The sequence below is a fragment of the Bos taurus genome, chromosome 13 (genome assembly GCF_002263795.3).
Source record: "Bos taurus isolate L1 Dominette 01449 registration number 42190680 breed Hereford chromosome 13, ARS-UCD2.0, whole genome shotgun sequence".
Lineage (NCBI taxonomy): Eukaryota > Metazoa > Chordata > Mammalia > Artiodactyla > Bovidae > Bos > Bos taurus.
In genome coordinates this window covers 39,899,754-39,913,755 of record NC_037340.1, presented here as the reverse complement: position 1 = coordinate 39,913,755, position 14,002 = coordinate 39,899,754, and the positions used below count along the sequence as shown (strand labels likewise).

Genomic DNA, 14,002 nt, shown 5'->3' with positions numbered 1-14,002 from the left:
AAGGACTGATGCTGAAGCTGAAACTCCCAATCCTTTGGCCACCTGATGCGAAGAACTGACTCACTGGAAAAGACCCTGATGCTAGGAAAGATTGAAGGCAGGAGGAGAAGGGGACGACAGAGGATAAGATGGTTGGATGGCATCACCGACTCGATGGACATGAGTTTGAGCAAGCTCGGGGAGTTGGTGATGGACAGGGAGGCCTGGCGTGCTGCAGTCCATGGGGTTGCAAAGAGTTGGACACGACTGAGCAACTGAACTGAACTTGCCTCATGTTTATTCACCCCTTTTCCCTCTAAAACTCTTACTCTCACAGTGTCAGCTCTGGAAGAGGGAAGGGATGGATGTGATGAACATCTGCTCCACCTGATCTGATGGAAAATGATGGTGCCGCCTGTCAGATGTCCCATCGCTGCTCCAGCCCCGCCTTCCCTGGGGAGCTGTCCCCGAGCAGGATGTACTGGGGATTTCAGGGGAGGACGAGGGGCTCTGACACCTTGCGTTCTGTCTCTCCTTGTCCCTCTCAGAGCTTCATGTCTCCTTGGGGAGCAGATACTCAGGAATCACCAACGTTGTCTTATTTTTCATAAACCCAGATTAGTCAGCTCCAAACCACAACTACCTGTGAAAAAAGATTTATCAAGGGGCAAAAAAGACATTTAGCCAGCGGTTTGGGTCAGTTGGGTTGTGATTTCCTTGAGCCAGGCCATACCGTTTGCTTCGTGAGCCGGGAAAGGACAGAAACTTGGCCTGATGTGTGGTAGCTGTCCCACTAAGTGTCCTGCCCATCAGTCTGTAATTCTCCCAAGCTGGCTGAGATGGGGACTCTCAGAGGCGTGGATGAGAGGAGATGCAGAGAGGAAGACCCCACACCTCAGAGCCGCCAGCATGGGGACCCTCCTGCCCCAGGCAAATGTGGAGGCTGGTCCCACGTTCCTCAGAAAAGACAGGACCTGAGACTGTACAAAATATTGACATGATGTTTAATCGGTTCCTTTGGAAGAACTCGAAGCTTCTGCTTTTTCTGTGAAATGCTGCTTTAGGTTTGCCCTGGGTTCTCAGTCCTGCAGGGTTTTAAGTGTGAGTGGCATCCTGCCCCTGCCTCCGTGTTAATTATGGCCCCAGGGACACACAGCAGTTGCCAAGACATGGCCCGAAAATACCAAGAATTTTTCTCCCAGACAGTTTTTGGAAGTGACTCTTGAAGCTTATTCAAAATAACCTTGAGAAGTTGTTTTGGGAGAATCCAGAGCCCCTGACTCTTCAGGTTCACATGCTTTGTGAGCTGTGAGTGGAGCCTCATGTCCAGAAGGCTCTAGAAGGTGACACATGGACAGTTTCAGCCACCAGGGTAGGCTCCTGGAAGCCTTGATGGTTTTGCCTGAATTTCTGTTAAGCAGCAACCAAAGCAGAGGCCAAACGGGACCTCTCTTAGTAGCACTGAAGTCTGCGGATGGTGAAAAGAAAGAATATTTTATATTCTCCTTTTCCAGAAGAATATATGAATGATAACCAGGAAATAAACTTCTAAAAAGCTCAGCCACTCAATGGTGCCCAATTCTTTACATCCCTATGGACTGTAGCCCACCAGGCTCCTGTGTCCATGGAATTTTCCAGGGAAGAATACTAGAGTAGGTTGACATTTCCTATATTTGCAAAGCTATGCACCCATCACCACAATCTAATTTTAGAGACTTTTTAAAAATCCCTCCTGAAAAACAAAAACCTAAATTCCACTAGCAGTCCATCCTCTTCCTACCTTCCAGCCCTAAGCAATCACCAATCTCTTCCTGTCTCTCTGGACCTGCCTGTTCTGAACGTTTCGTATAAATGGAGTCAGATGATACGTGATCTTTGCTGACTGGCTTAATGCACTTAGCACTTCTTCAGGGGTCATCTGTATTGTAATCTGTATCTGTATTTCACTTGTTTTTATCGCCAAATAACATTCCATTGTAAGGGCAGACCACGCTTTGTTTCCATTCATCAGGTGGTGGACATTTGGGACTGTTTCTGTCTTTCAGCTATTATGAATATGGCTGCTATAAACATTTCTGTACTGATTTTCTATTTGGAGACATGAATCATTCAGACTGGTAAAATGAACACTCTCTCCATGGCTGGGATATAACTGAGATCGCTGTGTTCATGTCCTGTGAGACAGTAAGCAGGTCTGGAAGCATCTTTCTCCACCACAGCCTAACAAGACATTAATGTTCAATGTTCAGTTTAGCTAAATTCAGTCATAGATCCTTAAGAATACATTATAGTCATGCAAGGGGAAGAGAAAAGTGCTGGACAAGTTGTTTTCGAAACGTTCCACCTGCTGGCCGAGTCCCTGCACAGGTGAATGGACTTACCGGGCATGCCCTCTCTCTGCCCGCCCGTCTTTCAGTCCGGCTGTCCTAGTTTTATGCTTCAGAACCGAAGCTGATGGGCAAGACCAATGACTGAAAAGAGGAAGCCCAGTCCAGAGCCAGGGCTGGGGCCAGGACCCAGCCCCTGCGGCCGGATGGGAAATTCTGGACGCCTTCCTCGGGCCATTTGGAGATGGTAATTAGGCTGGCTAGTGCCCACTGGTCTGGGGTTGCCAGTGTTGAGAGTGTAGGCTCACCCCATCCACTGCTGCACCTGTTCGCATCCTCAGAGCCATTCCAAGGGGTCTGAATAGCCCAGACAGCCCTCCGATCTCCCACTCAGCCCGCCTTCCTGCCTCAAGGATATTTAGCTCTCACCCGAAGCCAGAACGCCAGCCCACTGCTTTCTGTCCCTCAGCATGCCAGCTCTCAGAACCATTCCCTTCCCTAATTATCCTGAACCAGCTAATCGTCTCCCATGCTGACTGCTCAGTAACTAGGACCCAGGGAGAGCAGCCACTCTTCTTGTCCGACCCTGCCCAGCGCATGTCCCAGGGGGCAGTCCTGGACAGCAGCCTTGCCTTGGAGATAAGACGCTCGGTGCAAATCTTTGCTCTTCTGCTCTGCCAGTGAGCGCAGCCAGAGAAAACAGGCCATGGAAAGGCCCACCAGCTCTTGAAAAGCCTCCACGAGGCGCTAACCAAGTTGGTGATCTCCTCATCCCTGGAAGTCCTGGTGGATATTATCCAGGTGTCAGAGGAGTCATACGAGAACTGAGAAGTAGGATGTCCTTCTCTAAAAGCCACCTTGGGGGTGTCTGAGCCACTGAGTGGCCGCACGTTGCCCACTGGTGTTCCGCGTTACCCCCGTGTCCCCTCCAGTTCTCCCCACGGGGGTCTCGCTCAGCTGCTCTCAGGCGTAGTGGGGCCAACTCCCCACTGCCAACACCATTCACCTGTAAGGAAACTCCATACTTAACATGCATATTAACCATACAATCAGTGCTTCTCAACCTTTTATCCTTCTTGCCCCACATTTTTATTTCCTAATTTGTCCTCTCCCCCAAAACACCACAGATACATGGTCTACCTGTATATTTTCCATGCTGACATCGGGGCTTTGTACAAATAGAGAATAAGACACCTTTGTCCCCCAACAGCACACCATTAACTCCTCCCCCAAAACCTCCGAAAGCAGGGGTTTCATCTGTCACCCAGAGCCTAGAACATGTCCTGGGACACACCAGGTGCCCAGCCAGTGAGATAATGACATGGTTAGACTTCATGTCTCCCGTGTCCCTGGGCATCACACAGCTTCGAGCACCGTGGTCTCCTGGTGCTTCCAATATTGCCCAGGTTAGTCGGAATCTCATGCTGACCCCCCCTGGGGAGGCATCAGGAAGCTGACAGCCTGCTGCTCTGCTCCATGCAGGGGGTCCCCGCCCTCCAGGAGCACTGTCTGTGTGTCAGGGCGAGTGACATTTGAGCCCCATCAAATAATTATGGCAGCCCCCAACTGCCGCTGTCTCTGCATCTCCTTAACTCGCCAGTGGATTGGCAGTCCCTGAGACTTTCTGTCCGGTCCAGCACAGCACACCCGGCTGCATGTGGGGACGCACCGGGAGAAGGGCCGCCTGTCCTCATCAGCAATTACAAACAAGCCCTCCATTGTCAGCCGCGCCATCTGTTTGCTCAGTCCCACCAATCGGGTGCCTGTACACCCAGCATTGCCAGCGCCTAGGGGCTACAGGGGAGGGGGCCATGGAGCCCTTCGTGGGGAGACCCTTTGCTCACAGTGGAGAGGATCGACAGCATGGAAGCTGAGCCCCTTGGCTGGAGGAAGACTCATGGAGATGTTCCACAACTGCCACCTTCTGGGAGCTCACAGTGCCTTGCGAGGAAGAGGGGCAGTCTTGATCGTTGCAGTGTTTAGAGGTCCCACAGAAAGCAGAACAGTCCAGCGCCAAGAGTCAACACTGCCCGAGAACTCGCTGTGCCGCTAGAGCTCACTTTCCATGTAAAGACAGCCGTTCACAGTGTCTGGAAATCAAGGAAGACAGACAAGTCTAGTGCATCGTCACTATTGTTCTCTGTCCTGGAGTTCCCAACCCCACGTAACTTTAGGGGGTCTGGGGGAGTGAAATTTCATCGACAGATTAGAAAATACGGCTTCAGAGAAACCCACATTCCTTCCCAAAAGCCCCACCTAAGACCTGGCGCTGGTCCCTCCTCCGGCGGCATCCGTCTTCGAAATTGGCCGTGGTCACTGCACCAGCCTTGCAGGCAAGGTCAGCAGACTGTCCAGATTCACCACAGTGGTCAGGCAGACAGCAGTCCATGTCACTGATAGAAAAGTCCTTTGTCCACATTTGATGGTGGCATGGTTGTTTTTCAATTGATCAGTCGTGTCCAAGTCTTTGCAACCCCATGGACTGCAGCACGCCAGGCTTCCCTGTCCTTCACCATCTCCCAGAGTTTGCTCAAATTCATGTCCATTGAGTTAGTGATATCATCCAACCATCTCATCCTCCGTCACCCCCTTTTTCTCCTGCCTTCAATCTTTCCCAGCATCAGGGTCTTTTCCAATGAGTCGGCTCCTCGCATCAGGGGGCCAAAGTATTGGAGATTCATCTTCAGCATCAGTTCTTCCAGTGAATCTTCAGGTTTGATTTTCTTTAGGATTGACTGGTTTGATCTCCTTGCTGTCCAAGGGACTCTCAAGAGTCTTCTGCAGCACCACAATTTGAAAGCATCAATTCTTTGGCACTTGGCCTTCTTTATGGTCCAAAAAGCCTCTTGATGAAAGTGAAAGAGGAGGGTGAAAAAGTTGGCTTAAAGCTCAACATTCAGAAAACGAAGATCATGGCATCTGGTCCCATCACTTCATGGGAAATAGAGGGGGAAACAGTGGCAGACTTTATTTTTCTGGGCTCCAAAATCACTGTAGATGGTGACTGCAGCCATGAAATTAAAAGACGCTTACTCCTTGGAAGGAAAGTTATGACCAACCTAGATAGCATATTCAAAAGCAGAGACATTACTTTGCCAACAAAGGTTCGTCTAGTCAAGGCTATGGTTTTTCCTGTGGTCATGTATGGATGTGAGAGTTGGACTGTGAAGAAGGCTGAGCGCCGAAGAATTGATGCTTTTGAACTGTGGTGTTGGAGAAGGCTCTTGAGAGTCCCTTGGACTGCAAGGAGATCCAACCAGTCCATTCTGAAGGAGATCAGCCCTGGGATTTCTTTGGAAGGCATGATGCTAAAGCTGAAACTCCAGTACTTTGGCCACCTCATGCGAAGAGTTGACTCATTGGAAAAGACTCTGATGCTGGGAGGGATTGGGGGCAGGAGGAGAAGGGGACGACAGAGGATGAGATGGCTGGATGGCATCACTGACTTGATAGATGTGAGTCTGAGTGAACTCCGGGAGTTGGTGATGGACAGGGAGGCCTGGCGTGCTGCGATTCATGGGGTCGCAAAGAGTCGGACACGACTGAGCGACTGATCTGATCTGATCTGATCTGATGGTCCAACTCTCACATCTGCACGTGACTACTAGAAAAACCATAGCTCAGACTAGACAGACCTTAGTTGGCACAGTGATGGTGGTCTAGTGACACTGAACTAGGAGTGTTGTGGGAGTCGGGGTGAGGAGCTGTCGCCTGACTCAGAAAGAAGTCGTTGCATTTGCAACGTGGCAAACCACGTGGGAAATAGGACGGCCGTGGAGGAGTGAGTGGTTGAGAAAAACCGTCCGTGTGGTGGAGCTCAGAGCGTCTCTGGGTCCGACAGTACTGCTGGGGTCCTGCTGCTCTGTGAGTGAGTGTCCAGTTTTGCCTCTGAAGGGTCCCCTTTGAAGCTGCCCTCTGCACAGTACACCTCACTCTTCCTCCCTGGCAAACGTGACATAGAAGGTGACGCCCGTACCACATTAGCACACTGCGTGCCCCTCAAAAACCTGTAAAATGAAACTTAGAGATGTGTGAACTTATACAGTTAGTGGGTATCAGTTATTTTTTCAGGGCCTCCAGAGAATTCCAAATGCTTGTCGTGAAAACTCTTAGCTTTGACTATACCTAAGACAAAACATTAGGAACCCTCGTGCAGCAGGAACGGGACACTGAGACCCCCCCAAGGCCCCATTAAGGCCAGCAGTCAAAGGCCGACCCGCACGCGCTGGGTCAGAGCTCCCAGCGTCTGCAGGGCTCCCACAGCAACTGTCACACGTCCTGGGAAAGCTAATGTCGCCTTCGTTTCACACCTGTACAGGTGATGACAGCCAGAATTTTGTCCTGCCAAGTGGAATTTCAGGTGAATTTTCAGTTGGTGATGATCTCGGAAGCTGCAGGAACACTCAGGCAGCCCAGGAACAGATGTGTTTTTAGCACCGTGTTCATTATCGAGTTGGGCTGTGCGTGTGCAGGGCCTGTATTCACTCCATTTTATGTTCTTTCCCTTCAGATTAAAATGCATCAAGGTCTCACTGCAGTGTTTGAACAAGGTAAGTTCAAAGAACAAGTGTTTGAACTGACACGTCAGTGGAGTTGCCCAGCGCCCTGCTCTTGGGGGAGTGGGGGAGAGTTCACTCACTGACTCGCCTCCCTCCAGGGCTAGGGGTTCCTGCCGCCTCCCCCTCAGCCCTGAGGGGCTCTGTCCTGCGTGTCTGCACTGCCCGCCTGCCCAGGAAACCCACCCCAGCCTTTCTCCAGCTCCCCGTGCTCCGGGTGGAATCCGACACCAACACCTGCCATCCCAGAAAATGTCTTTGTCGCCCGCCCTTTTGTGTGCGGGGGGGCCTCAGGGAGCCAGTAGGCCCGGGGCCGCCCCCTTTTTTTTGTTGCTACGCCTGGAGGAGTGGGGGTCTTGAGATGGGCCGATAAGATGCAGCACGTTCGGGCCGGCCTTTGACCGCTGGCCTTAATGGGGCCTTGGGGGCCTGGGCTGGGGAGGGCAGGTCGTCCTGGGGCTGCTGAATGGGACAGCTGGGAGAGGAAGAGCAGACAAAAGCTGCGGGGCGCAGAGGGCAGGGAACCCTGGCATCGCTGTGGTTTAGGACCCAGAGGGCAGGCTGGCCACGGCAGGTGTGACCTCCGTGGGCCTCTTTCGGCCTGGGTCTGGGGCCTGGACCCTGCCCAGTACCCTGATGGACAGCGGACACCTCGCAGCAGAGCCTCTCGGGGTGGCCCAGGCTGTACCTCCTCGTGGAGTCATGGGTAGAAGGGAGACCCGATGCTAAGGGTGACCAGGAACCTGAGGGTGATGAGGATTCGGACAGGCGGATCAGGGAGCGAGCTGTCATTTATCAACCACATCACCCAGTGGAGCCGGGGTAACAGACACCCTCCCTTCTGGATCTATGTGAACAGGGAGGTGAGGGTCTGGATTTTTGGGTTTATCCCATGCGCTGCCCTCCTCCCCCCGGCAGGCCTACAGCACAGGGAGCTGACCCTCCAACCCAGCTGCTTTTTCTTGACCCCCAGCCACAGAATTGTCCCAACCTGGGCTCACTGGTGCCAGCCCCCAAGGTGACACGAGCCACAAAGCCCATGTCGGCCAGGCAGAACAGTATACACTCTTCCCTGGTCGTGGGGATTCACACAAAAGCCTTTTTTTTTTTTTTTTTTTGCTGTGACCCTGTATCTCCTAAGGTGGCCAAGTGGGGCTCCAGTGTCCTTTGAACACTGGCTTCTAGCACGAGGAAAGGCCGGGTGGAGGCAGCGGCTGTCAGCGGCCAGGAAAGGGATCACCCCCCTTTGTGGCCAGCCTGCTCTGTCCGTGGTGGCCACCTCCCCATCAGTCATGGGGGGCACAGTGGGAGCCAGCGCAGGCCAGGGACATGCCAAAGGCAAGGTGGGGACTGGAGGTATGCAGGGGACTTGTGGTGCGGTCTCCTGCTCTGGCATGACCTTGCTGGAGCGCCAGTGGTGGGGTCACTGCCCTGAGATGCCTGAAGGCCACTTTGCACTGAGAGTTTCACGCTGGTCCAAGTTGGCATTGCCCTACCCACCTGCCATGCTGCAGTGCAGGACTGTGAGGGCCAGCCCCCTGGGCCTTCCTGGCTGGAGTAGGGGAGTAAATATTTCCCTTCTGATCCAGCAATACTCACACCTGATATCACATCTTTGAGCATCACTTTATCTCCTGCATTTTTACTTGCTTTTTTTTCCCCCATGCTTCCCTCTCCCAATGGATCTGAAATCAGTGTGGGTGGGGTTGGTTCCTAGTTGGTGGTGGTTTAGTCACTAAGGTGTGTCCAACTCCCGTGACCCCATGGACTGTAACCCACCAGGCTTCTCTGTCCATGGGGATTCTCCAGGCAAGAATACTGGAGTGGGTTGCCATTTTCTTCTCCAGGGGGATCTTCCCAACCCAGGGATCGAACCTGGGTCTCTTGCATTGCAGACAGATTCTTTACCGACTGGGCTATGAGGGAAGCCCTGGTTCCTAATTAATGATGTGAAATTTTATACAATTTAAAGTGAAGGTGTTCAAGCTGGAATCGTATCTGGGATTGAGTCAGGGGTGTTCTCCCTGCTGCCCGCCCTGATGAACCACACGCCGACGTCCTCCAGGGGCCTGGGGTGATGTCCGTAACCAGTGCCATCTCCACCTTGGATGACAGTATAGCTATGCTGCTTTTACCAAAAATCAGCCTGTTTTCAAAGACAAAAACAGCAGAAGAGAGACTCACAACTCTCTCTGCCCGACCTTCCTGGGTCTGGAAGGAGGCGACAGAAGAGGCCGGGCTTGGGACATCTTAAGGAGCCATTTGGGGAACAAGCCTGGGGTAGGCAGTCTCCTTGGGTCCAAGCGTGTTCACAGGTGTTGATTCCAGAGGCTTTCCCTAGAAACAAGAAGGTCAGGTCCAAAAATGAAAGGAGATGCTGTCTGTGAATAAGGCCACTTACGTAAATTAATTTCAAAGGCCGGTAATGAGAGAAATGTCAGGCCAAAGCCCGGAAGTGAAGCATGCTGGGAGAAGGCTAGAGAGCCTGCTTTTGAGGAAGCTGGGGCGAAACCCAGCAGGGTTTAAAAATAGGTTATTAGAAGGGTGATGAAATGGTCCTCCCTCGAAGCTGGGCCCAGGGGGACCCACCTCAGCAACAACGGCCGTGTGTTGCAGCAGCGGGCGCCTGGGTTCCTGGAGCAGCCCTGGGGATGGGGCGTGCGCAGGCTTCAGCTTCGTTCCTTTTTCTCTCTGGGACCCAACAGCTGTAGGCACTTCTGGACTCGTTCAATTAGTCCTGACCTTCCGTCTCAGACCCCTTGGGGAATAATCGAGCTGTAAGCCTGGTGTAAAGTATCAACATGTAAATCCATGTAAATAATAACACGATGGAGCCACAAGCCGCCCCTGACTTTTTGTCTTGTTCTTTCACTGATTCTGGGGCAGCTCTGCTCTGTCGCCCTTGCCCCACACCCACAGTGTTAATGGTGCCTTTTCTCTTCCTTCTTTACTTGAGGATTGGATGTAAGGCCCAATAAATTTCAAAAAGATTCACAGCTCCTTTTGCGCTGCAGGAAGGTCTAGAGTAAAGGCTGGGAGGTCTGTGGGTTCATCCAGCAAACGTCCCTGCACACATGTGGGACCAGGCAGGGGTCCAGCCCTCTTCCTGGGGACATGACACATCCTCCCTCCCCTTCCACCCTGTGCCCACAAGGGCCTCCCTCTGCTTCCTTCCAGGGCCCTGGCTGCCGGGCTGAGCTCCCCTCTATGGTGCCTCTTGGGGAGGAGGAGATGGAGGAGACTCCCCCACTTCCCCATCCGAACCCCCAAACCCAGACTCCGGGAACCTCGCTGCTCTGCCTGTGTCCTCGGCAAGTCTCCGTGCTCACGGGCTTCTGAACTTGAGGAGGAATCCCACCAAAATGCTGCGGATCAGACTCTCAAACTAGGCGGTAGCATCTCAGGAACCTTGGACTGTGAAAGAAGAAAAGTCGCCAACAACCAGAGATGCACCCGCCGGTGGGGCTCCCCCAGCAGAGGGAACAGGAGGAGGTTCGGGGCTCCCCGGGAGGGCGGGGGGCAGCTGGCTCTGTCCCCCAGGAGTCTCCTTTGCTTTGTAAACTGTCCGATGTTTCCCTGTCCCGCTCTTGGAGGAAGGCTTCCTGCATTGGTTTTGCTTCTCCTTCTGTTAGGATTCACGGCTAGCCCAAAATTTCATCATCATGGAAATTGGCTTTCCCCTGGGCCTCGAGCCCGGTAGAAGTTGTGCCTCCGTTGCTGTGTTTTCCACCTGGTCCCCAATGCCCGCTAACCAGGGAGAGCGTTCCTGACCCCGACCCTGACCCTATCCTTGCTGGAGGCCCTCTACGTGATGATGGTGAAGCTCCTATCTCAGGGCGCTCGGGTGATTCTAGAAACACAGAGTCTTGTCCCTGCAAAAGCTCCTTCCTGGCCTCACCCTGTGGTAGGCACCCCTGCCTCCTGCTGGGAGGGGCCTTCCACACTTTTCCCGACACACAGAGCTTTAGGGGGACTGAACTCGAGCGAAGGGTGTGATCCCTACTTTGTATCCATTTGGCTGCCCAAGAGGGGCCTCTTGTGTCTTTTTTTTTTTTTTCTTCAGAAAGGGAAGAAGGACAGCCCCTTTCCATTTGTGCTTGCCAGGTGCCCTTGCTGGGGTTGGGGTGTTGGGGGCTGGCCCTCTGCTAGTCACCGAGGCCCTCGGACCATCTCCAGAGTGAGCCCTGAGCCTGGAACAGGGGAGCCACCAGCTAAGGGCCCAGAAAGTTCTCCATGCAGGTGCTTCCCGCCCAGCCTGCTGTCGCCTCTCCACTCCTGCACCCACCCGCGGGTGCCCCAAGCCTACCCCTTGCCCACCTTCCAGCTGGGCCCTCCGAGCCCCTTGCCCAGCAGAGTCACCATCTTCCCTGACCACCCACCGCCCAGTGGGCTGGTGCCTAACAATGGCAGGGGGAGCAGGCAGACCCTGGAGACTGTGAGATGGGATTCAGAAGGGCTTTCCTGTTAGAAAGAGGGGACTTCTGATTCTCCAGGGAGCTTGTTTCTCTGCTTTACAGAGAATGGCGGGTAGGACTTGAGGCCAGGCTCACAGGCAGGGGCGGCTCAAGCACTGCTGGGACCTGAGAGAACCCAGTTCGTCCCAACAGAAGCAGCTCTCCCGGCTGGTCTGTCAATGGTTTGTCCACCGATTGCAGGCTTGATAGCAACGTCAAGGGTGACCGGAAGTGACCGCCTTCTCTGTTGTATCAGCAAATGTCACAACTCTTGTCCTCCCGGGCACTCCCCCCACCGCCCCCCAACCCCAGCTTTGAGTGACTTTGGGTTTCTGCTCGGTGTGGTTTGGCCCACATGGCCCCAGAGTCAGGTTCTGCTCCTTGTGGGTTCCTCGATCCTACAGGCGGGACATCACGTGCTCCTGAGTCCCACATAAGCTCTAGCTTCTGGGAGACCATGTCACCTTCAGGCTCCAGACAACCCCTGTATCAGAATTCTTAAACTTGGTTTCAGGACTCATATTGAAGCCCCCCTCCCTGGACTCCCGCCCCATGATTCCAGCCCTCCTGACCCGGAGTGGGAAAGGTGGTTGTAGGTAGCAAATACATAGACTTTCCTATAATCCCAAAAGATTCTGACCACCCTACGACCCCAGAGGACAGCTAGCAGTGTGATGGCTCTTCTCAGTAACAGCTTTGGTTTAGAAACACAGGGACTCTAGTGACCAGGTTTTTTGCTTGCAATCACGTGCACTTGAATCACTTTTGTTATTTGGGGTGGAAAATTGAAATGATCAAGTTTTTTTCTTTTTTTTTCACTTAGAAAAGCAAATATTGAGCTTCTGTAATAAATGCCTTTCAGCAAAATTTCCAAGGGTCACTTATCTGGTGGGCACCCACCTGAGTCACCGTGCTGACTCATGACATTAGTAAGTAGGTCAGCCATCTGTAAACACAAGTGGCCCTTGCTGGCCCCAAATGGAGAAGACTCGAGGGCTTCCAGGCAGGCCCAGGTCTTCCGCCCACCTCTCTGCACATTGATTTCCATCTGAAGCAAAGATGGTGATCCCTAGTCTCACTGAGTAGGTGTTTGTACTTAAAAAAAAAAAATAGTAATTCCACAAAATGATGACATTTTAAGTAGTAAAACCTTAATTAGACAGCAGTGAGGACTTGTAGCGTGAAGAAGGGACTGTCACGGTGTCTTCCTGTGGTTAAGGAAAGGGCTTCCCAGCTGCCACAGGGAAGGAAGGGGGCTTCAGCCTTGACTCTCAGAGAGGCTGGCTGGTGGGACCCTCATCCTTACCACGAGATCCTTCGGATCCTTAGACAGTGCAGGTCACATGTTCCTGACCTTCCTTGGGAGTGACCACCCACACTTTATCTACTGTCATATCTGCAGATGGGAGGGGTGCTTTTATGATGACTGTGACATCTTAGATGTAACTGTGTAACCCTTATAGCGACTGAAGGGGAATGTCCACACCCAGTGGAAAATTCCACAGGAAACAACCATGTCTTCATTGCACTCAGTACCTATGTATGACATACACGTTAAGTGAATGTTTTCTTGGGTTTTCCAGGTCTACAATATTTAGTCCATGTAAATGATAGAATTTGATAAATATGGTAAATTAAGTTATAAGGTGTCATTTGATTTCTCTTTTGCTGTCTCACGTTATTTAATGTTCCTGATGCTCCATACCTGGTTTGTGCCTACGTTGGTGTAGACCGTGCCTGTGAGCCACTTGGCTGGCACAGTGCCCCTCGGTGAGGGGCGCCCCGCCCCCAAGGAGCACAGGGCTCAGCAATGGCCACTACCTGACTCCCCAGTTTGCCCTCCCTCCTTAATTCTGATTTACTGTGACGACTCAATAAAGTAGAAACACAGCACTCACATGCCATATGTTCCTCGTGTTTTCATTATAGTTGAAAGGAAAATAAAGTTTATCCTGGCATCTAACAAAAGATGGTTTACATTTTTATCAGATGAAGTTGTTCAAAAGCATGTTTTTAAACCAAAATCTTAATAAGTATCCAAAATAGTAGCCAGGATGGATACAGGGAGGTTTGCTGATGTGTTGTGTAAAAAAATGACTTCTTGGTTCATAACCTGGAAGCCAAGATCAAGCGTCATCGCTCTCCTATGTCCCAATGCCCCCCTGCTCCTCCCTTCTGCATCAAGGCCCACAGTGAGCCCTGGCTTTGGAGCCCATCTCTCCAGAGCAGCCCTCTGTACCAGTTACTCTTCCAGGGGTCTGGAGCCCCTGACCCTAATGAGCAAGGGTCCAGCTTGGAGGCTTTGTCTTGTGAAGAAGTGATAGATAGGGTGTAATGATACCCCCTGTGGTGCAGCTGAAGCCCACCTGTGGCCTCACCTCAGGACTCCAGCCATCAACCGTCACATTCAGACAACCTGGCCAGGTGGCCCCTACCAGCATCCTGGGCTACTTCCATACCTTGGACAGCAGGGAACTTCCAGGACATTAGACAATCAAGGTTTGCAAAAAGCATCCATTCGTCCATCTGCAAATATTTGCCGAGTCCCTGTTACTTACAAGACATTTAGTGACCTCCATGGGGAGCTGCTGTCCTGGGAACCAAGTAGAGCCTGAATCCTTTTGGCTTTTTTTTTTTTTTTTTGACTTTTGCTTTTGACTATTAGCAGGATCTCACTTTGAAGGTA

At 52.2% G+C, this 14,002-nt stretch overlaps 1 protein-coding gene across 3 annotated transcripts in view; it reads left to right on the top strand.

Moving 5' to 3' along the window:
* The window catches only part of RALGAPA2 (Ral GTPase activating protein catalytic subunit alpha 2), a 278,035-nt gene extending 264,820 nt beyond the window's left edge, over positions 1-13,215 (top strand). For all 3 annotated transcript variants that reach the window (XM_025001044.2, XM_025001043.2, XM_025001040.2), the window contains 3 exons: positions 317-4,644; positions 6,817-6,856; positions 6,964-13,215. In XM_025001044.2, the coding sequence (XP_024856812.1) occupies positions 317-375 (59 nt within the window). In that variant the 3' untranslated portion in view covers positions 376-4,644; positions 6,817-6,856; positions 6,964-13,215. The remainder of the gene's footprint in view (positions 1-316; positions 4,645-6,816; positions 6,857-6,963) is intronic.
* The last annotated feature ends 787 nt before the right edge of the window (positions 13,216-14,002 follow it).